Genomic DNA, 20,483 nt, shown 5'->3' on the forward strand with positions numbered 1-20,483 from the left:
GATAGATGAACGGGTACAATGCGGCGCCCCCAGCCAGATAGATGAACGGGTACAATGCGGCGCCCCCAGCCAGATAGATGAACGGGTACGATGCGGCGCCCCCGGCCAGATAGATGGGCGGGGAGACGCATGGTGGCCGTCTGAAACAAGGTAGAAAAGTGCAATGTGGAGAAGCGCGAGGGAGGATATAAAAATAGAGAGATGTTCTGATCCTGGACTTTCGTTTCTTCTAGTTAGCTTAGCGAATCGTGGATGGATAAACAAGCTGGCTTATCCCGTCTGCCTCTAAAACAGGAACTCCCCCCAGCTGGGGGGGGGACACATGCGCCATTTTTTAAAGCTATTTGAGTGCCAAGGAGAGGCTTCTATGGCTTCTGAGGAGGAGGAGGAGGAATGGGCGGTGAAGGCTCCTCCAGGCTCTTCAGCAGATCCGTGTAGGCGGTGGAGTTGATGAAGCGCGGGTACGAGTCCCTCTGCATCAGCGTGTAGATCTGCTGCTGGGCGTCGTCAAAGGTGTGCGAGGTGGGCTCCAGCATGTTGCGGTTAATCACGTCACGGACGCGGGAGTCCAGGCTGACCTGGGGGGGGGGTGGAGATGGTCAAATGAGTCCCTCAAAGTGGCACCAGATGTTGCCACCCTGAATACGTTTGTTATGGTGGCACCCATGTGAGCTTGGTGGACCCAGGAACCACAGCAAGTCAACTAAGGGGAGATGCTCCAATGAGGAGGACATTTAGGACCAAAACTGGTGGAACTGCAGTCAAAGGGTATCTACTGGGGAGATGTTTGGAAGAAGAAGTAAGTGGTCTCACCTCTTTCGGCGAGAGGATGGAGATGAAGTCCTCGTATATCTGCCGCACTTTCTCCTCTACCACCGTCTTATTGGTCTCCTTCTTGAGCTCCTCGCAGGCCAGCCAGAACATCATGTTCTCCTCGCTGAACTCTGTGCGTAGGAACTGACGGAAGCAGCTTCGCCCCGCCGCGCTCTTCATCACCTTCTCGAAGGATATGGTCCAGGATCGCGCGTCCTCCAGGGTGGGTTTGGGGCTTCCAGAAGACGACCAAGATGAGAAGACTGATAGCCGGCCGAGATCTGGCCTCATTCATCCTGAAGCTCTGCTTACCTTTCTTCACAGTTGTTTGCTCCTTCGGTTCTTCGATCGCAGGCCGACCTTTGTATTGTTTCGTCCTCGCCTCGGACGGTCAAACTGCAAGAGAGAAGCCACAATTTGGACACGCCCACATTCCCCATGTGCCCAATGTGTGCAAAGCAGCACGGCAAGGCGGGAAAATGGGACATTGCACCCCCAAAAAGTCACTGTTTGTGGAAGGACCTGGAACTTTGGGAAAAACTTGGATTTGAAGAACGTGTGGATCAAAATCCCCCCCCCGGTGGGTCAGTGGGGGGGTCAGCCCACAAAAGCAGGCGGGAATGAAAACTTCTTTGGAAACTCGTGATGAAGATGATTTTGTTTCTGACGTGTGCCGGCGGTGGAGGTGTTCCACAGGGAGCGGACCCAACATTATGTATCAATTAGCCACCACGGCCCGAGTGGAATTCTGGTCTACTCCACACCTGACTCCACTCTTAATTGGCTCAGGTGCGTGCGTGCGTGTGTGCACGCGTGCATGCATGCGAGCATCATGCGTGTCATTTGGGAATGTGGACGCAGCGCCGCAATTAAGTGTGTAGGACTCAGGTGGGACGTCCCTGGGGGGGAGGAGCAATGAAGGCTAGGTGCTTCCAAAACATGTAACATCTGCACAATGGCTCCAGGGGGATGTTGAGGATGGGGGGGGGGGGCTGGTACTTGCAGTATTCAGGTCATTACTGCCATATAATACTGCAGTTTTGGCTACTTTCGTGTCAAGATGCATTAAAAACACGTTGACATGATGTACCTTCTTTCAAGGAGGTATTTTTGTACTTTTACATGTATACTTGAAGTATGGTGCCGGGAGTAGTACTGCAGTAGTACTCTCCTCTGTTGCAAAATACAAGCATGGTAAACAAATGGCTAGCAGGTGTCGGATCTCGGCTGCCGTTGGATTGTAGAAAGAAAAAGTAGCGTTTTTTATCACTAATGACCTAAAGTCAACGATGACGCAACATATCGCTGATTATCTTTGCATCTTCCAGCTTCCACGGGACCCCACCGCTGCCCCCAGCCCCCCATGCCCCCATGCCCCAGTCAGCCCGTATGGTGTTACCAGGAGCAGCTACAGCAGCAGCACCAGCAGAAGCAGCAGGCGTTGGAGGCGTTGCTGGGGGTGTTCCCCATCCTGTGGCGGGCCTGGAGGACACTGGCGGCGGCTTCCTGGTGGACCTGCATCTGTCTCTTGCGCATCTCCAGCCGCTCTGAGCCCATGGACTGCCGGGTATGGAGGGAGGGGGGGAAGGGGTGGGGGGTGGGGGGTGTAGACGTTATATAAATCCAGCATGCTGGAAGGGATGCTGCAATGCAAAGTGATGGCGGACATGCAGAATGTGCAAGATTGTGATGAGCAACAGCCTCCCCCCTCCTCAGCCACCGCATCCATCTGTCTCATCCTCTTCCAACATGGTCAAAACGCAGCAAAACACCCCCCCCCCCCCAATATGTCCTAGCAAGACGCCATGTTTAAATTCTAGTCATAATTGCATGCAAGGCGGCCAGACAGTTTCCCCCCAAAAGCAGCCATATATTCGTGTTGCATGCACCCCCACGTCAAAAAAATAAGCGAGCCTTGCCGAGATGCTGACATGCATCCGCCCCACCCCCCCATAAATGACGACCTTAAAAATACCCCCCCCCACACTTTCCTCGTTCTAGTCCCCAACAAGAAAATGTTGTCTACTCACTGTGTCACCATGAATGCCACAATGCAGGTGCCTTTTATGGGGGGGCTCGATCACATCCGTCTGCCTCCACTTGACAGCGAACAGTTGGTGGCCCATCTGCGCATGCGTCCAAATCCCCCCCCCCCCCCCACCCTCCACTTGTACGATAATGGACATGCTTGCTATTATATAAGGAAATATTCCAACAACCTTTGCATTATTCATTAAAATGCGTCTCATTTGATCCTATGACCGAGTTGGAGATATAGAAACACTTAAAATATGGCAGCGTCAACATCTGCCCGCGTGCTGCTCATCTCCAGATGTGCCACCTCGGCGCAGTACACTGAATGTCCGCTAGAGGGAGGCAGTGACCAACTTGTGGAAAGCCAACTCCATACAAATGCTTCGTTCTATTGCAGGGAATAAAACTACATGGCAATATTAGGAAAATGGCCAAAATAGGCCATCTATTCTTTTTCAGGAGCTGGTTAGCTACGTATAGCTAGTTTATTATGGCCAGTTACTATGCTAATGCTAATCTAATCAACGATCAATAATTATATCTAGAATCTAGAAAATATTATTTAAAACTAATGTGGATTTTAATTGTTTTATTTTTAATATAATTGTTTTATTTAATTTTATTTTAGTATTAAAAAATAAGTAAATCATTTAAAGAATAAAATGATATATTTCTCGGTAAATGTATTCGCCTGTCATTTTTGATAGAAGTATGCACTTTGTTGTTTTTGCGAGCGTTTGCCGCCCCTGATGGACCGTATCCGTTTATCTGTTGCTCATTTAATGAATCCATATCTCATTGAGCTAGCTCACCTGGTCGCCATGCTGGTTAGCCTAGCTCGCTACTGTACGCATTGATAACGGATGGCCTCTGATGAGAGACACATTTGTCCACCTAAGAGGCCATTTGCATTTATTAAAGCTGTTCCTGTTGCCACTTAATGCTTTTTCAAAGTATCCATACGGGATTTAAATCACACAACCTGGGTTGGATTGCACAAACAAAAGAATCGCAGCCTTAAAATAACATTTGAAACGTTCCCCCTGGTGACATTTAAGATGATTGACTGTGCGCAGCGTAGCGAACGAGAGTGTAAATATGCTAAAGAGAAATTGCAGCCAGACTTTCCACCGTGGGAAGCTGCACGCATAAAATATCTTCAGATAAATCGCCCGGCGTCTTTAGGTCCTCGCTTGTGTCGTAACTGTCATTGTATACGCTATTTATGCACGTGTGTCCATCTCGCTGCGGGGGAGCTCGCTAACCAATCACATGAAATAGAAAGTGCACCATAAGTAGACATGAATTTGGCCATTTTGGTTTGGAGCAAGCGTTTTAGGGTCAGTGGCCCGTGGGCGGGGCATGGCGGCGAATTTGATGACTTTTGACTAAATGAATTGAATAATGTAAAGTAAAAGCAGGCTGCGGTGTAAATGCGGGAAACGCTCTCTAAAGCCCAGTTTAATTAGCACGGGTCAACATGGCCGCCACCTGTCATCTTTGCTCATGTGGCGGCCACGTTGGCTCGGAACGATTGTACAGCGACTGAAGACACAAGGGAGACGCATGCGTGCACATTAGTCCTTGTCTTTATAATCCTCCTAGCGGGCCTGCATGCTCCTATTAGCCATGCGTGCGCACACCTCGCACTTCCATACCTTCCAGTCTAATGATTTTCTCTTGCATCAACTTATGAGGCCAGCAGCACTGAATACTAATGACGGGGCGCCACTCTTGTTGAGTCGCCTCCCAATTCTAACAACAACCAGCGCCAAGGCCACGCTGTACGACTAGAAATATATGCACACCTCTTCCATGTGCCTCTATTTAGTCATTAAGCCAGTCATTTAAGAGGAAATAAGAATAGAAATTAAGACAGGATACAGTATGTTAGCATTGGGAGAGCTTGTTTCTTTATGTAACTTCTTAATGTACCATTAGCGACACCTGGTGGTCAGTATAGAATACTACACATGAGCGTGCCGTAGGACTGAATGCCTTGTATTTCTATTTTAGGTCATGTCGTTGTGCTTGAAAATGCTCCATTTAAGCCAAAAATTCGTAATATTTGCTTTTTAATATAAAATCTTTGGCTAATAATAACCTCTAGTCAAACACCAATGATGTATTTTTTTTTGAAAAACCGTGATTGAAGGGATCCATGACTCCAATCCATGCTAGGTGATGCTAATAACCGAGATGCTAGCTAACAGGAAAGTCCAAAGTTTTCCACCAGCCGCCATGAGCTACTTAGCTAAACTGTTAGCTATTAATATCAAGAAACAAAAGTATGTATCTTCTCAAATTTGCCTTGCTTTAATTTGTCTTTTTGATGTTTGTGTCACAATAGAAGCACACCCCCTGCCCCAGAATGAAAATAGTACAGTCCAATCTGTTGAATCTTAACCTTTGTGTTAAACACCATTAGCTACTTGGCTAACCTGCTAGCCAACGCAGTGAAAAGAGCCAAAATACTTTCTTTGCCATTTTTTCCACTTTTGTTGAAGGAATTAAGTGTCTCGTTTGGATGTTTGAGTGACAGCTTAAGCAGAACGATGAGAATTAGCCAAAGATGCCCCAGTCCTGTCCCTTGGCCACCTTTCCCCAACCAGGAAGTGGTTTGCTCCGATCCAGACGGACAATCCAGCTCCTCTTTGATTGTTTCTAACACCTTGGTGAAGATGTGTTTGTTGCCATTTCCACAAAGCAAATGTCACACTTTCACGTCTGAGTGGTAGGCTGCGGCGAGCGGCGACGCCATTAGCATAAAACAACAAAAACAGGCACATTAAGAACGGCGCCGTGCTTTCACTCGCATTCATCCCCACTTTCATTTGTTCCCTTTTTAAAATGAAGGCACTTGCAGAGCTTGTCGTGGAGGAACATCTCTGCAGTAATGAGCTGCATGGATCCTGTAAGCATCTCCATCTGCAATTATCTTGGAGGAACACGTCTCACTTTCAGCAAAACCTGCTCTTTCGTCCCCTGATATCTCTAATGAGCCGCCATGTTCTCCCTGCAGGACCTTGATGGGCCTTCCACGGCCTTCTGAAAGAGCCCCAGCGGGACCGTGGCGGCATCATGGGAATATATACGGTAACACCAACCCATCATCGTCTTGAAGACGGCTAAAACAAGGTGCCCCCTATCTGTTGTTCTTGGGGGGGGGGGGGGGGTCAAGTGACATCAGTACACCAGCATCTACTTTTATAATTCTGTTGATGTTTTTCTCTCCAGAAGCATCCCTCTGCCAGACATTTGGATCATCTTCAGGGCTGACGGTCCCACCAACGTGAGATAAGGTCCATGTACGGTAAGAATGACACGCTTCTTTTCCGTATTTGCCATCGGAGAGAATATTCATGAAGCACATATTCCGGTCTCCACCAGTTGGAGTGTCGAGCTAGAAAAACACGCACGCTATCGCAAGGAGAATCCAAGCGTACAACATCAATCCCAAGAGTCTTTGGTCCTCTTTGGTCCCAACATCAAAGTTCTTCACACGGGAACCTTCCTGTCTCTGCAGTGGAGATTGAATCGTGAGCGCTAATCAATACAATCAATAGATCGTCACAATAGAGGCCTGCTGTGTGCTTCGGATGGAATGACTTAACAAAAGTCACCATTAAAGCTAAAGCAAACATGCCCATCGACCCCCCCCCCACCAACCTCACCGTGCACAATGTAATGAATAATTGAACAGAGCTATCGCCCCAGGTTATGATTACCTCATCATTCCTCGTTGGGGGACATGCTGGCACGAGCAAACTAGCAACACTTGCTAATCACAGCGATGAAATACGGTAAACCTTCATATAGACGATCCCCCGTTAACATTTGTACTGGAGATCCACTCCTGTCGTATAGAGGATCTTTGATCGGCATTTTTGCACGAGCATAAAAGTAATAATTGTGAAAAGTGAAAGGCCCCCCCAACAGTTGTTGTCTTCCTACTAATGTGGCCGAGGGGACGTCTGAGTTGACAATAAATCCTCCCACATTCGTCCCTGTGATGGAGTGGAGTGTCCGTGTGGTCGGGTCGGGTCGCTGGAATCCCGTACATCCATCTGGCCTGCTGGCCTGCTGGCTAGCGCTGACTCAGCACTTTAGCAGGCAGAAGCTCAGTTTTCCGCCTGCTCGTAAATCATAAACGTGTGAGATGGATCGCATCAGCGTGAGAGACGCTCGCCCGCACAGAGAAATACTTCAAAATACTTTGAACTGTACTGTACTGTACTAGCTTCAAACTTCAAGCACCAGCAGATAAATTCAAGTCATATCAAAATATTTGTTATTGTATAAAAAGACAAAAAATAGAAAAAATGTCAGCTCCTTTCCTTTTATTTTTGCAGTATTTTTGAAAGTATTTAATTGAGTGACACGAGCTATGAGTGGCTACAAATGACCCTCGAGCCGCACTTTGGACACCCTTTCTTGATGCAACAAGATAAGATAATGCTAAAGATAAAGATGAATAACCTTATTTATCAAATATTTGTATTACTTGTAGTATAACTTTGTGTACTTTTATGATCATAATTTATTTACAGTAGCATGTCCCTAAAAACCAAGAAAAATGTATTCTATTTGAGTTGGAAGATATATATGTATATATATGTATATATAATATGCTTGTTAGAATAATAATGACATTTCCAGTCTATCTTTTTTATTGGCGATAAGAGCAAATGACAGTCGGGCGGGCTGAGGGGGGGGGGGGGGGGCACGTCGTATGAATAATAATGACATTTTCTTTTAATTTTGAGAGAATAGTAATTGATGGAGATGGCGGCCTCTGATAGCGTGGTTAAGTTGACTCCTTGTAAATGAAAAGAGGAGCGTGTGATGTCACGTGATGTCACGTGACGTCCACGTTTCCTCGAAGGATGGCGGTCGTGAAGGCGAACAGCGGCGTGGACGTGTTGTCAAACATGATCATGGGACCTCGTCTTCCTCGGTGATGGAGGAAGCTGCGCGTTTGGCACGGTGGCCATGCAGGTCACATGGCCTGCTGGTAACCACGGCGACGGGCTCGGTATAATATTGCCTTTAATGTGTCTCGTGTTTGATGCCCTCCTGCTGCTGTTGAGATGAGCGCAGTCATTCCCAGTCGGGCTCTCGGGTTAGATGTACTGTAGAGTAGTCTGCGTGCAGCTTGTATGTTTTAGTTTAGCGTATGAGCGCCAGTCTTATCTTGCACTGCCTTAATGCTCTAGCGGACTAAAATCCAATATTTTGACAAAGACGTATTGACATCAATCCATTTCACTGTGCTAAGAAATGTCTGGAGAGCCAGATGCGGTCATCAGAAGGGCCACATTTGGCTCCCGAGCCACAGGTTTCCTTCCCCTTAATCAAAGGCTGACACGCTGCAGGACGCCCACAAGGAACAACAAATGACCTTTTTCTTTTTGGGGCTGACCGCAGCGTGAAGTCATGTCAAGAAGGAACATGGCCTCCAATTTCAAAGCCATTATATAATATTATACAATATTATATCACAAGATGGAGACGGATCCTTTCAGCTTCAAGAATAGCAAATAGCGCTCTTTGGTGTCCACTTGTGGCGTCCTAGCAGGCCCTGGTGCCGTGAACGGCGTCATTACGGCTAAATGTATTTTTTGGTGGATGTCAGCAGGGAAGGGGAAGGCTAGCGACCAGCGTGAGGTGAAGACATTTATTAGCCGTCCCAGGCGTCCCCCTGAGGAGACGTGGGTGGCAAACTCTTCCCCAGCGACAGTGTAATATTGCGCAACAGCATTATATTCTCTAGAAATGAATGAAAGCAACAACACGTTGACCTTGGCTGGCTAAAGAGCGTGGATCCTCCACTCCACACTCCAGGCCTAAATGGGCCTCACGTCCAACCACGGAACCATAAATTGGCATTAAACAACGTAAACAACGTAGTAGTTGATAAATTCATGAGTTAACAATTCGTTTAAAATAATAACCAAATATTTTCCTGTATTTGTAGATGCCAACAAAACTAGCATGACTAGCATTTCTCCACTACAGAGCTCAATATCCGTAGGAACGAGGCTTCTTCATCCCTGCAGTGCCTATAAATGGCCACTAGGTGTCAGCATTTGACACTTTTGGAATGGTGACCTGTACCTAATGAAGCGGCCAATGTGGAATGTTGCCGTCCCTATTTTTTTTTGGGGGGGGGGGGGGTCTTTTACGGTTAACTAGCGGGGGCATCCATGGTGGGGGCGTGAACAGCGGCTAGAACCTCCGTGATATCATATCGGTGTTCCTAATGAAGCAGCGCGCGCGCTTGTGTTCACGCACACACACACGCGCGCGCACACACAAAGTTTTCACGGCTGTCGCTGCGTGGCGAGACCACGTGACGTGAGGCTTCCCTCCCCAGCACTCTCCTCGCGGCGTTCAAGGACCAAAAGTGAGTCCCCCCGCTTTTTGCTCCCCCCCCCCCCCCCCTCCAAGTTTGGTAGGTGTGTTTTCTCCTCCTCTCCGCTTTCCACTCTTCTCGTCTTGCGTGGAGCAGCAGCCCAGCAGTCGGCATCCAAGATGGACAACACTCCGGCGGATGAGATGGTCCCGGAAGACGCCTGTTCCCTCAATTCCTCTTCTTCATCTTCACCGTGGACGTCAGGGGGATGCAACGTGACCCGCGAGGACGGCTGGGAGCACGAGAGCCTGTCGCCCATCATCCCCATCATCACTGCCGTCTACTCGCTGGTCTTTGTGGTGGGCTTACTGGGAAACTGCCTGGTCATGTATGTCATCATCAGGTAGGACATCATATTTCATATTTCTAAAGTCATGAATGTGGCTTGCAGGACACATGAGTACCACCTAGTAGTACCTTCATAACTTGTGGAAAATACTAGCAAAAACACTCACTTTCAAAACTCAAGAAATATTAATATGATGATGATGATAATAATATACTGAATATGCTCACTTTGTACATAGATGCCATTTCCAGTCATCATTTGGGATATGTCATTTATCATTATGCGTGCTGTTTGCTAAATGATAATACAAATATCAATATAATAAACCCCCCCCCCCCACCCCCGACAGTGCCATTGCACCGGTCGGTGTACCTAATGAAGTGTCCCTAAAGGAGCCGGCGCCAGCCTCCGGGTTAACTTTGCCATTAATTCAGCATTAAATGCACGACACGTTTCAATTGATCCGGTGTTGATATATGCCCCCAAGCGGCAAATAGGCCGTTTTATGAATCGCATGGCCACCCCCACCCCCACCCCCGTCAAAGGCCGCCTCCCTGCAAGCCAATACCAATTTTCTATAAATCAGCCCCCATGCGGTCTCCTCAGGAGGATATTCATGATGGCTGCATGCATGTAGCGCCGCTCCTTCATGCCGGGGGCCACGTTGGCTCTTATTTATGGCACCCGAAGGCAACAAATCGTGGCCGATGTGCAGGAAAAGTGAAATTAGCGACATGAAATCAAAGTGAGGCCACGCTTTGGAAAAACGGGCTAATTGCTTGAGAAGAATTCAATTGAAGTCAGCAAAAGCAGATTGCCAGCCATTCAAAGGCCTGCGGTCAATGGCGCTCTATTAAGCATCGATTAGCCACTGTTTGTGTTGGAAAGCTGTCCTTTGCGGCGCTCGCGTTGGCTGATTGTCCCTCTGACTGATTGCTAATGACGCGGTGGCGGCTTTCCGTACGGGCCACAGGGCGGCCTTCTCTCGGGGGCGCCGCAAGATTCGTATTTATCTGTGCTCAAACCCGAGCAACGCGACTATGGGCGTCTGGCGATGTAAACAAGGACACGTTCATGTTAGCATTGCGTGCAGGCCCATGAATTAATAACGATGACTGACTGTCTCTGTGCCGCTGTATAACCCCAAGCCCCCCCCCATGTTGAGCCGCAATGAAAAAAAGTAATTACTTAGAGCGATTACGTGTCCTTAAATGAATGAAGTTGAGCGAGTGGCCGTGGACTCGCAGCCTACTCTGCATAACAATGACCCGGGAGTGCATTGCCTGTTTCCATTCATGGGCGGCCGAGCGCTGGGATCTTATCGCTCCTCTCCGTGTCGTCACAGGTACACCAAGATGAAGACGGCCACCAACATCTACATCTTCAACCTGGCGCTGGCCGACGCCCTGGTCACCACCACCATGCCCTTCCAGAGCACCGACTACCTGCTCAACACGTGGCCCTTCGGCCAGGTGGTGTGCAAGGTCTTCATCTCCATCGACTACTACAACATGTTCACCAGCATCTTCACGCTCACCATGATGAGCGTGGACCGCTACGTGGCCGTCTGCCACCCGGTCAAGGCGCTGGACTTCCGCACGCCCCTCAAGGCCAAGGTGATCAACGTGTGCATCTGGATCCTGTCCTCGGCCGCCGGGATACCCGCTTTTGTTCTGGGGGGGACGCAGACCAACGCCGGTGAGAGACGCCTGTCATACCTTAGATGGTCTTGATACCATCCTGGAATCATTTTCTGTATCGTCCGTGGATGGAATGATGACCAGGTCATCATTGACTTGACCTTTCAACTTTATTCTTAAATAATCTTCAGAAGTTTTCTTTTCCCCCAAAACTTTTTGCAGTTTAAATTAACTTTAAATTAGTCTTTATTCCTAAAATATTTGGACATGATAGCTTTTACCGCAACTTGTTTCTCATAATAGTAGGACTTGAATTCTTGATAAGCTTTATGCTACTATGCTATTTTTCATGATGATGATACTGAAAGACGCTAATCTTGGATAATCTTGCCCCCCCCCCAGGCATCACAGAGTGTGCCTTACAATTCCCAGAGCCGTACGTCTACTGGGACACCCTGATGAAGATCTGCGTGTTCGTGTTCGCCTTCGTGGTGCCTGTGCTCATCATCACCGTGTGCTACTCCCTCATGGTCCTGCGCCTCAAAAGCGTCCGAATGCTGTCAGGCTCGCGGGTGAAGGACCGCAACCTGCGCCGCATCACCCGTCTGGTGGTGGTGGTGGTGGCCGTCTTCGTGGTGTGCTGGACGCCCATCCACATCTTCATCCTGGTCAAGGCCCTGGCCAGCGTTCCCGAGACCACCGCCATCATGGCCGCCTACTTCTTCTGCGTGGCGCTGGGCTACACCAACAGCAGCCTCAACCCCGTCCTCTACGCCTTCCTGGATGAGAACTTCAAGCGCTGCTTCAAGGACTTCTGCCTCACGGCCAAGATGAGGCGGGAGAGGGTAGCGGGCAGCAAGAGAGCGCTGGAGGCCGTGCGGGAGGCCGCCGTGCCTCTGCAGAACCCGGACGAGAGCAGCAAGCCCACATGACTAGCCGTGGAACTGTCTTCTATTTCTCACGGCGGGAAGGAAGACTCCCGAGAACTGGGACTCACCCATATCACGTCCACGTTGTAGACTCGGTCATGGACTGGTGGACTTTTCAGTGATGACATTGACGTCTCTTTCTGAAAAACAGTTAAAAGCTTAGAGTGATCTTATTGGGCAAGGGCTATCAACACCAGATGTTTATTTCCGCGCTCCTCCTCCGCTTTCTGTCCCTTTTTGACCAGATGTGCCTTTAGCAGTCCAGGTGGTGTACGAAATGTGAGCATGACGGAGGGACTCGCATGAAAACAACTGCTAAGTCGTGAATATTATGTTGCAAGCGAGTGGAAATGGCGAAGAGCATGCCCAGTTGCCTCGCTTCGATTTGACCGAGGGCTTTATCGTCTCTGCATTTGTGTCCACTTTGAATTGTTGACTTTCTAGTAAATGTGCTCTGCATGGCAACATCGTCCCATTGAGATGCTCACGCACACACGAATAAAATACAACAATACTGGCTTTGTCTATTGCACCGTACGTGTAGCATGTCAGCAGTAGTATAGTAATGCAGCATACACGTATTGTTATTCAATGTACTGCAACTGAATGGGCTAAATATTTCATTTTCCCACTTTTACACATCTATTTAAGTCTTTCGTCCAGTCACTGGCTACAAAAATAAACCCTGTCTTATTCTGTCTTACATGAAAGAGATATTCGTGCCAAATAATGTGTTATTTTTGGATGTTTGTTTTCCTTTTTTTGTTGTTGGTTCCATGTCTGCTGCTGTATATATGTTTGTAAGATGTCTCTCTATAACCTTCATTAAATTCATTCATTTCAACAAACCCTGATTTATATCTGTCTACATCTGATATAAGGTGCACGTTTGCCGTGAACCACAAGCTCCCCCCAGAGGCAGCAAAGGTGCATTACATGAAATGCATTGGATAAAACATAACATGTATGCTAGTTATAAATAACATACATGGAAAGTTATACATTTACTAAAGTCCTATTACTTTTGTCACCAAATAATGACTTTTTTTTATCCCACTATTTACAAAGCAGCATCATTCAACACAAACATTAAATCAATGTTAGCAGAAGTAGCAGAAAAATCTCCAGAAAAGACAAATTCAAAGAAGTTGACATTTGTGCCAAATAATGAATTGTTTTAATGGCTTATGGAAAGCAATAAAAGCCAAATAAATAAATGTGATATTATGCAATAAATTCTTACTTATTCAGTATTCATATGCAGAAGAGAGTGTTGGATGGAAGCGATTCATTCATTTGCTGTGGCGACCCCTGGAGGGAAAAGCTGAAAGAGAAAGACTTATTCAGTATTCACAACCAAATTCATTGTTTGCATAAAACGACTATATTTTTTAAAAACACATAAAAAATGGTATTGTGAACAAATTAATTTAAAATAACTGTTGAAATCTGATTATACATAACTCTGGTGGGCGTGGTTTGGTTACCACGTGACGTGTCGAGACTTCCGGATGTTTTTTATAGGACGCCCTGACTGTGGCTTCGGCTTATTTCTGCTCTCCTGAAACTTTTAAGTCGCTGCTTTTAAATAAAAATGAATCGTATTTTTGGCAGAGGGAAACCCAAGGGTCCAGCCCCGAACCTCACGGACTGCATTGGAACCGTAGGTGTCGGCCTGACTCAACTTTTTGGACGCCTTTCTAAGTAAACAACGATGGATGGCTGAGGCTAATTAGCCCTTTGCTAACAGTTTGACAACTTTTGTAAAGTCGAAAATAATGTGTTATTTTTACTCGTTTTGGTCTCCAACTATCAATCTGTCCTTAAGATGAATATTTCATGACGTGATTAAGTTAACAACGGTACCGAAACCGGACGCTGCTGTTGATGTCATGGAAAGAGGAAAAAGTATGTTGTTCTCGGTGTGGAGACAAAACAACTGGTTCAACTGGTTTGATGGTTGGCAGGCAGGGCTATTGCTAGCTAGCATTATAGCAGTGGCGGAAATAGTTAGACGTTTTGGTAAAGATATCGAAATGTGCTCCTTCTTGGTTTCCTTGCCTGCATCCAGACCAGGCCTCCACGTTTGACACCAAACTAATGTAAAGTTCTCAAGCCAAAATCGGTGTGTGCTATGGCGACAGCGAAATCAGGAACAGGCCGAAAGAAACAAAGAAAAGCTACTTTAAAAAGCACAATACCTGCCATAACTTATCCGTCTTGTCCTCAAGGTTGATTCCAGGACAGAGTCCGTGGACAAGAAAATTGCCAAACTGGATGCCGAGCTGGTGAAGTACAAAGACCAGATGAAGAAGATGAGAGACGGGCCTTCAAAGGTGACAATTTCACCACAAACATTTCTGCTCATTATCAACATTCTCATGTCCTCCTCTTCCTCATAGAACATGGTCAAACAGAAAGCCATGAGGATTCTCAAGCAGAAGAGAATGTAAGCCCATCTTTCTCACGAACATGAGCTCATTTTGTCCTGACTTTGTGTCTGATGGTGATTGGTGCGGCTGGTGCGGCAGGTACGAGGGCCAGCGAGACAACCTCATGCAGCAATCCTTCAACATGGAACAAGCCAACTACACCATCCAAACCCTCAAAGACACCAAAACCACAGTAAGACCTCACAATGACCCAACCCAAAGTGACGTGGTGACATCTCGACTGTTCTTCTAGGTGGATGCCATGAAGGGCGGCCTGAAAGACATGAAGAAAGCCTACAAGAATGTCAAACTTGATCAAATCGAGGTACTTTAAAAAAAATGATTGTAATGCCTACAGGTTGCAAGATGAATTGGTTTCCTTTTGTTTGGAAAATGATCAGAATATTCAAGATCAACTGGAGGACATGATGGAGGACGCTAATGACATCCAGGAGGCGCTAGGAAGAAGCTACGGCACACCTGAAATTGACGAGGACGACCTGGCAGCAGGTCAGTGGGGAAGGTTCACGGCCTGGGTGGCCAAACTTTTTCCACTGAGGAAAAATCAAAGCATGCTAGGACCACTTTTACAGTTTTTGGGCTGAGAGTGTATTTTTACCATTTACTATTCATCTGAAATTACATGGCAGTTTAGCATTAAAATATGAATTATTATACTGTAGTAGTATATATTCCAATTCAATCAGGAACTTGTACATGCTTGTATATTAACCATTGCAGAAACGTTTAAATGAATTTAGTAAGTAATAATGCTGTTCAATTAGGGCAGCTGTGGCATATATTGTCCACCGGAGGGCGCTATAATGCATTCGCAAAGCACACCCTATGAGGTTACACGTCCCGTTTTCACACTTTTTCCATTAAAACGTCATCACCCAGCCACCAATGACATGTTATCTGTAAGATGTTTTTTTAAAAGGAAAGATTTAACATCACATCCCACAACCATGGACACTTAGCCCCAAAGCTCAGGTCGGAACTCCAACCCTGGCCCCCAGATCAGATCCGCGTGTAACGTTTTAAAATGGCTGTCCTGTCTCCAGAGCTGGATGCGCTTGGAGACGACTTCCTGTTGGACGACGACAGCTCCTACTTGGACGAAGCCGCCACCGCGCCGTCCATCCCGGAGGGTTTGCCTGGATCCAAATCCGACAGGGTAGGTGGCTTCTTCTGGGAACCTTCTTTTCCCATCCATTCACACGACGTGTTTCATTGCCTTCAAGGACGGCATCTTGGTGGACGAGTTTGGCCTTCCTCAGATTCCTGCCACATAAACGCTGCAGTCGGGACGACCACGTGGTGTATCATAGCTGCTTCTTCCCTACTTCTATTTATCCAACTGACACTCCCTGCTTTGGAAGGACGCCTCTCAAGCCAAAGATGCAATCAGTCATGGAAAATAACAAGGACTTCAGGTTTTGCTTGGTGATTCTTCATGATCAATATATTCTATTCTTATGTTAACCTGAGGTAAAATAAATGGTATTTTTCAAAAGATCTCCATGTGTCATATTCCCATTTATAGGAAAGCTACTTCATTGCATAGAATGGTGTTGGAAAAATAGATATTAATTTACCATGAGGAATCATCTTCATGGTTCCAGTGCATAATGTCTGTGTTGTCCTTCCTGAACCTCAGGCATCACCAGCTCAGTCTGTAGCTGTGAGGGAAGATCTTCTGGTGGAGGTAACTCACAACGCTGGCTTTGCTGCGCAGTTCCTCAAACTCGTAGAAGGGAATCTGCGACAGACGTCGTGAAATTAAATTCCTTCCGTTGGCAACACGGCCGCACGCTGCTCCAGAATAAAAGCCTACCTGGACTACTTCATACCCCAGCAGCCTCAGGTGACGTTGCTTGATGGTCTCCTTCCCCAGAAGCTGTGTGGTGTTTCTGGTGAACCTGCTCTGGCCATCAATGCACAGGGCGATCCTGCTAACACACACACATCTTGTACTCTATCTCACTGGACGGTGCGGGCGTGCCCGACGTTAAGGTTTACCTCTTAAACACGTCCTCGTGGCTAGCAGGCAGCACGTAGCCTTCTTCATCCAGCTTCAGCTCCACGTCTAACGGGTAAACATCAGGCCCTCAGCGTGGAAGACATTTTCCAGACGTACACTGAGCTAAGCTAAGCTACGTTACCCAGTGTGTAGCAGTAGGGCGTCAGCACTTTGGAGCCAAAGTAGGAGCGAGCCCCCAGCAGGTCCACTAGTCCTGATTTCACAGAGTTGTACAAGTGCATGTCCACAGGCGTCTCCACGGAAGAACCCGGCATCAGGAAGGACTTGACACGGTATTTGGGGAGAAGGCTGGGACCCTTAGGAGGGAATTATTTGGAAATGTATTATTCAGAAAATTTTATTATAACAAATAAGTCATGTACTCTAGCATTTCTCTAAATTGAAAACGTGAACACAAAATTTAGAAATTAAATTAGTACATATTATAATTTTTTTTAGCATTTCTCAAAAATGATCAAACGATCTAATTGAAAGAAAAGTGCACTACTCCATGCACTCGAACAAAAATTGTAATCCTAAAAATAAGCGTAAAAATAAATAAAAATATAATATAATCACTCCACCCTACTTCCTGTTGGTGTGCTAACTTTCCCAGCCTGGGGAACCTCACTCCATTTGCTTTGTATCAGTATGTTAGAACTGCATCATTTACTCCTAACTTTGTTTTTTTCTTTCTTTTCTTAGCTCAAAATGCTGCCAGAAGAAGTTCAACCTTTGCTGTCTTTCTGGTGAGGAAGAATGAAAGGCGCCCTCTGCTGGATGAAGTGAAGAATGCCTCCATTGCTTGGAGATGACACAATAGAATGTTTGGCTTGATGAACAAAAGATCCAGAGGAGAAACCTCACCTCGTAGAAGAGACACTCCAGCTTCACGGTCATGTAGAGCTGAGTCAGCTGTGCCAGGATGTCACGGTCGATTCCGCTGCCTTCCTCTGCAAGACATCATTAAACGTCACAACAACTTCTACCCTATGCTCTCCACCTGTTGAGTGTGTTACCTTGCAGCTGCTGCAGGAAGAACTTGGAGAACACCTTGGAGACAAAGTTGACAGGGAACCTCTCCACCAGGATGCAGGAGTGCAGCAGGCTGACCAGCGTGCGAGGCTGAAACTGGGAGAAGCGCGTGCGCAGGATGGCCTCCACCTTCCGGAAGAGCTCGCCGGCGTTGGGCGGGAGGTAGCCCAGCTTGCCAAAAGGGGCGATCTGCCGGGTCACCTGGTCGGTGCTGTAGGCGTCCGCACGGTACACAAAGCTCTCTGCGATGGCGTCCAGCACCTGCTTGGACAGGATGTTCCTCCGGCCGAAGAACTGAATCACCTTGGTGACCGTCTCCGGGTGGGACGTGAAGGCCATGCTGGGGGCGTGTCTCTCCATGGCTTCTACAAAATAGTGATCACTGTGCCCGAAGTGCATAAGAGCGCCGAGGACGACCGTCAGCTCTTCATCAGAAAAGTAAGGCACGTGTCGGACAGCCTGCTTGCACAGACTGATCACCAGGGGCATCACCTGGGTTTGGTTCAAGGCCACCAGGGCACCCAGCAGCCCGCTGACAGCTGCCTCGTCCATGGAGGATGTTATCGTCACGGCGTGGGTGTGCAGGGCGTTCAGGAGGTCTTGGTATTGTCCGTTTCTAGACACGCTCCCTTCTAGAAGCTGATAAACGGCCACAAGCTCAGCCGGGCTCCACTGGGAAGGTTCCTGCTTCTGGATGTACCTCATCACCTCCTCCAGCATCACACTTCCTGGACCCTCCATAGCCAACACGGCCTGGCCCAGACTACACAGCTGGGCCACGCTCATCCCGCCTCGGTCCAGCCTCTCCTGGCTCTCTGACACCAGCCGCACCATCAGGGTGCTCCATGGGTCCAGGAAGAGACGCGTGCAGGCCAGCAGGGCCGCCACCAGGCCAGAATCTGTCAACCTGCACGAGTCCTGCTCCAGCTGCTTGCACAGTGCCCTGATGGAGTCGTTCTCCAGCACCGAGGGGTCCTTCAGAGAACGGCCGTCCTGCTCCCGCTCCAGGTCAGCCACGCGATGGAGGGTGGCCGCCGCCATGCTGTCGGACATCGTCTCCACTGAGCGCAGCAGCTTGAACACCTTCCCAGAAGATGAGCAAGAACTCAAACGTTGCTGGTAAACTAGCTCGTCCTCTGCTGTAGGCCCGTGGAGCTGGGTCAGACAGAACCGGGGGATGGAGCCTCTGTGGAGTCCAGCAGCGCTGCTGACCACAAGGGATGGCTCCCTGGCAATGGTGGTCAGGTCCCTTGCATTCCTGGACAGCTGGAGCCTCCTGCAGCCTTGTGTGAGGATGCAGCGTCCCGATGAGGTACAAAGACAAGCAGGACACAAGAGAGGCTGAGCCGCGAAACTGGTACAAAGGACTGTGCTGGATCTGAACCGAAGGACGGGCTGAAGTCTTTGGACCAGCTTCAAAGCCATGACCTCTGGAGAAGAGACTTCACACCCACCTCGGCCACAAAAAGAATAAAAGGTAAATAAAACAGCCGGAAAAGGAACTTTAAGTGTACAAACAACAGAAATGATTTCCCTCCAAAACAACCTTGAGGTTACATATTAGCTAACAGCAGCTAACATGTAGCTTTTTAGGTAACAGCAGCTAACATGTAACCCTAGCTTCTTGAGCAGCCCGACTGGAAGAGTCGCTCTACACCAGACTCTACGGGCACTTACAGAATGTTAACATTGACATTTGACCACAAACAACAACTATAACAAACGTAAAACCTATTTTTACCTGGGCTCTCTTGTCAGCCGTAGAGCGTAAAGAGGCTGCCTCTCGCGTGGTTCCGTAATCGATGGTGAGGCATTCACGGTTACGTGTTTTTATGACAATCACACTTACAAAAACGGCTTTATTTTTGTTTTTGCAATAAATAAGCCAAACAATCCGAGTACTATTTTGGCGGAAGTAATGGAAAACCACTGAAAGGAAAAGACAGGCCTTTAAAGCTATGATTTTTTTGTATTTTTATATTGTCCCCACATCACTCGAACGCACTCAACTGTATTGAAAGATTTCAGCCCCTAGAGGGCGACACGTACGTTACATATGCAATACATAATCATTAAATAATTCAAATATTACTTAAACTACTGAAAATGCTGTATTTTTTAAATTTGAAATTTCTAAAACAAGGATTTTACACACGACTACACTCTATTCGTTTTAAAACGCTCAAGAGAACGTATTTCCAGTTATGTAGTCATGTAGACAATACAATACCTCTTATGGCCATTAGGGGTCAGGCTAGGCTCAGCCAACAGTTTTCATCACTGAATCTGTTTATTTGTTAAAATGTCAACGTGGATTATTTATATCCTGATTAGGTCTTCATCCAAGAATCCACACACTGATTACAACATAAATATAGCTCAAAAAGTGGCGTTGTGTCAACATTTAGACATCACAGACTTTCGTAATTATGTCACGAGTAATGGAGAGATAGCCAATCAGAAAGCGAGCTGAATAACCCGGAAGCTTAACAAAACTAGCAATAGCGCCACGTTAAAAGTTTGATGTAGTTGGAAGACCGACTTGTTGAGTTGTAACAAATACAAAATAATTCATACAATGTGTCTTTCAAGTGTTGTCTTACAGAAACTACAAGGAGAAGTGTTGGAAGACATTGCCACGGTCGTGATGTTGGGAGAAAAGCGAACATTTCCTTCTTTTAATTCCCTGGTAATCTCGGTGCTGTCTCTTACAGGTCAGTTCAGGTACTACGTCTATTTCCTGCAAGTTTAACATGACTTAACAATAACATTATTTCAGGTTGACTCGTTCATAAATGTAAGCAGATATCAAATAATCTCTTCAACTGCACTGGAATGCATTAAAACATGACTTTTATTATTTCTTTGTTTGC

General features: G+C 47.1%; 4 protein-coding genes across 8 annotated transcripts; 2 read left to right on the plus strand and 2 right to left on the minus strand.

The window, feature by feature from the left end:
* Positions 1-52: 52 nt before the first annotated feature.
* Positions 53-12,257, minus strand: LOC131108647 (regulator of G-protein signaling 20). 4 transcript variants are annotated; one of them, XM_078792478.1, is made up of 6 exons: positions 12,189-12,257; positions 9,320-9,582; positions 2,213-2,373; positions 1,126-1,209; positions 814-1,048; positions 53-578 (listed from the first exon to the last, which is right to left on the minus strand). In XM_078792478.1, exons 2-6 carry the CDS (start codon positions 9,374-9,376, stop codon positions 366-368), a joined length of 750 nt encoding a protein of 249 aa, XP_078648604.1. In that variant the 5' UTR covers positions 9,377-9,582; positions 12,189-12,257; the 3' UTR covers positions 53-365. The 4 variants fall into 4 exon arrangements, with proteins under 4 accessions (XP_078648604.1, XP_057915818.2, XP_078648603.1 ...); XM_058059835.2 differs by lacking the exon at positions 12,189-12,257 and having other exon boundaries at positions 9,320-9,712; XM_078792477.1 differs by lacking the exons at positions 9,320-9,582; positions 12,189-12,257 and adding an exon at positions 2,844-2,977.
* LOC131108642 (delta-type opioid receptor-like) lies at positions 6,080-12,938 on the plus strand. Its single transcript, XM_078792476.1, has 4 exons — positions 6,080-6,160; positions 9,359-9,605; positions 10,897-11,249; positions 11,594-12,938. The coding sequence occupies exons 1-4, from the start codon at positions 6,154-6,156 to the stop codon at positions 12,121-12,123; spliced, it is 1,137 nt and encodes a 378-aa protein (XP_078648602.1). The 5' UTR covers positions 6,080-6,153; the 3' UTR covers positions 12,124-12,938.
* A 685-nt stretch (positions 12,939-13,623) lies between these two features.
* On the plus strand, positions 13,624-16,368 carry chmp5b (charged multivesicular body protein 5b). Of its 2 annotated transcripts, XR_013627854.1 has the most exons (9): positions 13,624-13,783; positions 14,352-14,456; positions 14,523-14,569; positions 14,652-14,745; positions 14,806-14,877; positions 14,954-15,062; positions 15,617-15,729; positions 15,797-15,998; positions 16,213-16,368. XR_013627854.1 is itself a non-coding variant. In XM_058059840.2 (8 exons), exons 1-8 carry the CDS (start codon positions 13,715-13,717, stop codon positions 15,845-15,847), a joined length of 660 nt encoding a protein of 219 aa, XP_057915823.1. In that variant the 5' UTR covers positions 13,624-13,714; the 3' UTR covers positions 15,848-16,070. The 2 variants fall into 2 exon arrangements, 1 of the variants encoding a protein (XP_057915823.1); XM_058059840.2 differs by lacking the exon at positions 16,213-16,368 and having other exon boundaries at positions 15,797-16,070.
* Positions 16,168-19,569, minus strand: fastkd3 (FAST kinase domains 3). The gene is made up of 7 exons (XM_078792457.1): positions 19,352-19,569; positions 17,595-19,064; positions 17,443-17,528; positions 16,718-16,892; positions 16,575-16,641; positions 16,390-16,504; positions 16,168-16,314 (listed from the first exon to the last, which is right to left on the minus strand). Exons 2-7 carry the CDS (start codon positions 19,033-19,035, stop codon positions 16,216-16,218), a joined length of 1,983 nt encoding a protein of 660 aa, XP_078648583.1. The 5' UTR covers positions 19,036-19,064; positions 19,352-19,569; the 3' UTR covers positions 16,168-16,215.
* Positions 19,570-20,483: the final 914 nt, after the last annotated feature.

This window comes from Doryrhamphus excisus, linkage group LG7 (genome assembly GCF_037039965.1).
Source record: "Doryrhamphus excisus strain RoL-2023G ecotype Guam linkage group LG7, RoL_Dexc_Guam_v1.1, whole genome shotgun sequence".
NCBI lineage: Eukaryota > Metazoa > Chordata > Actinopteri > Syngnathiformes > Syngnathidae > Doryrhamphus > Doryrhamphus excisus.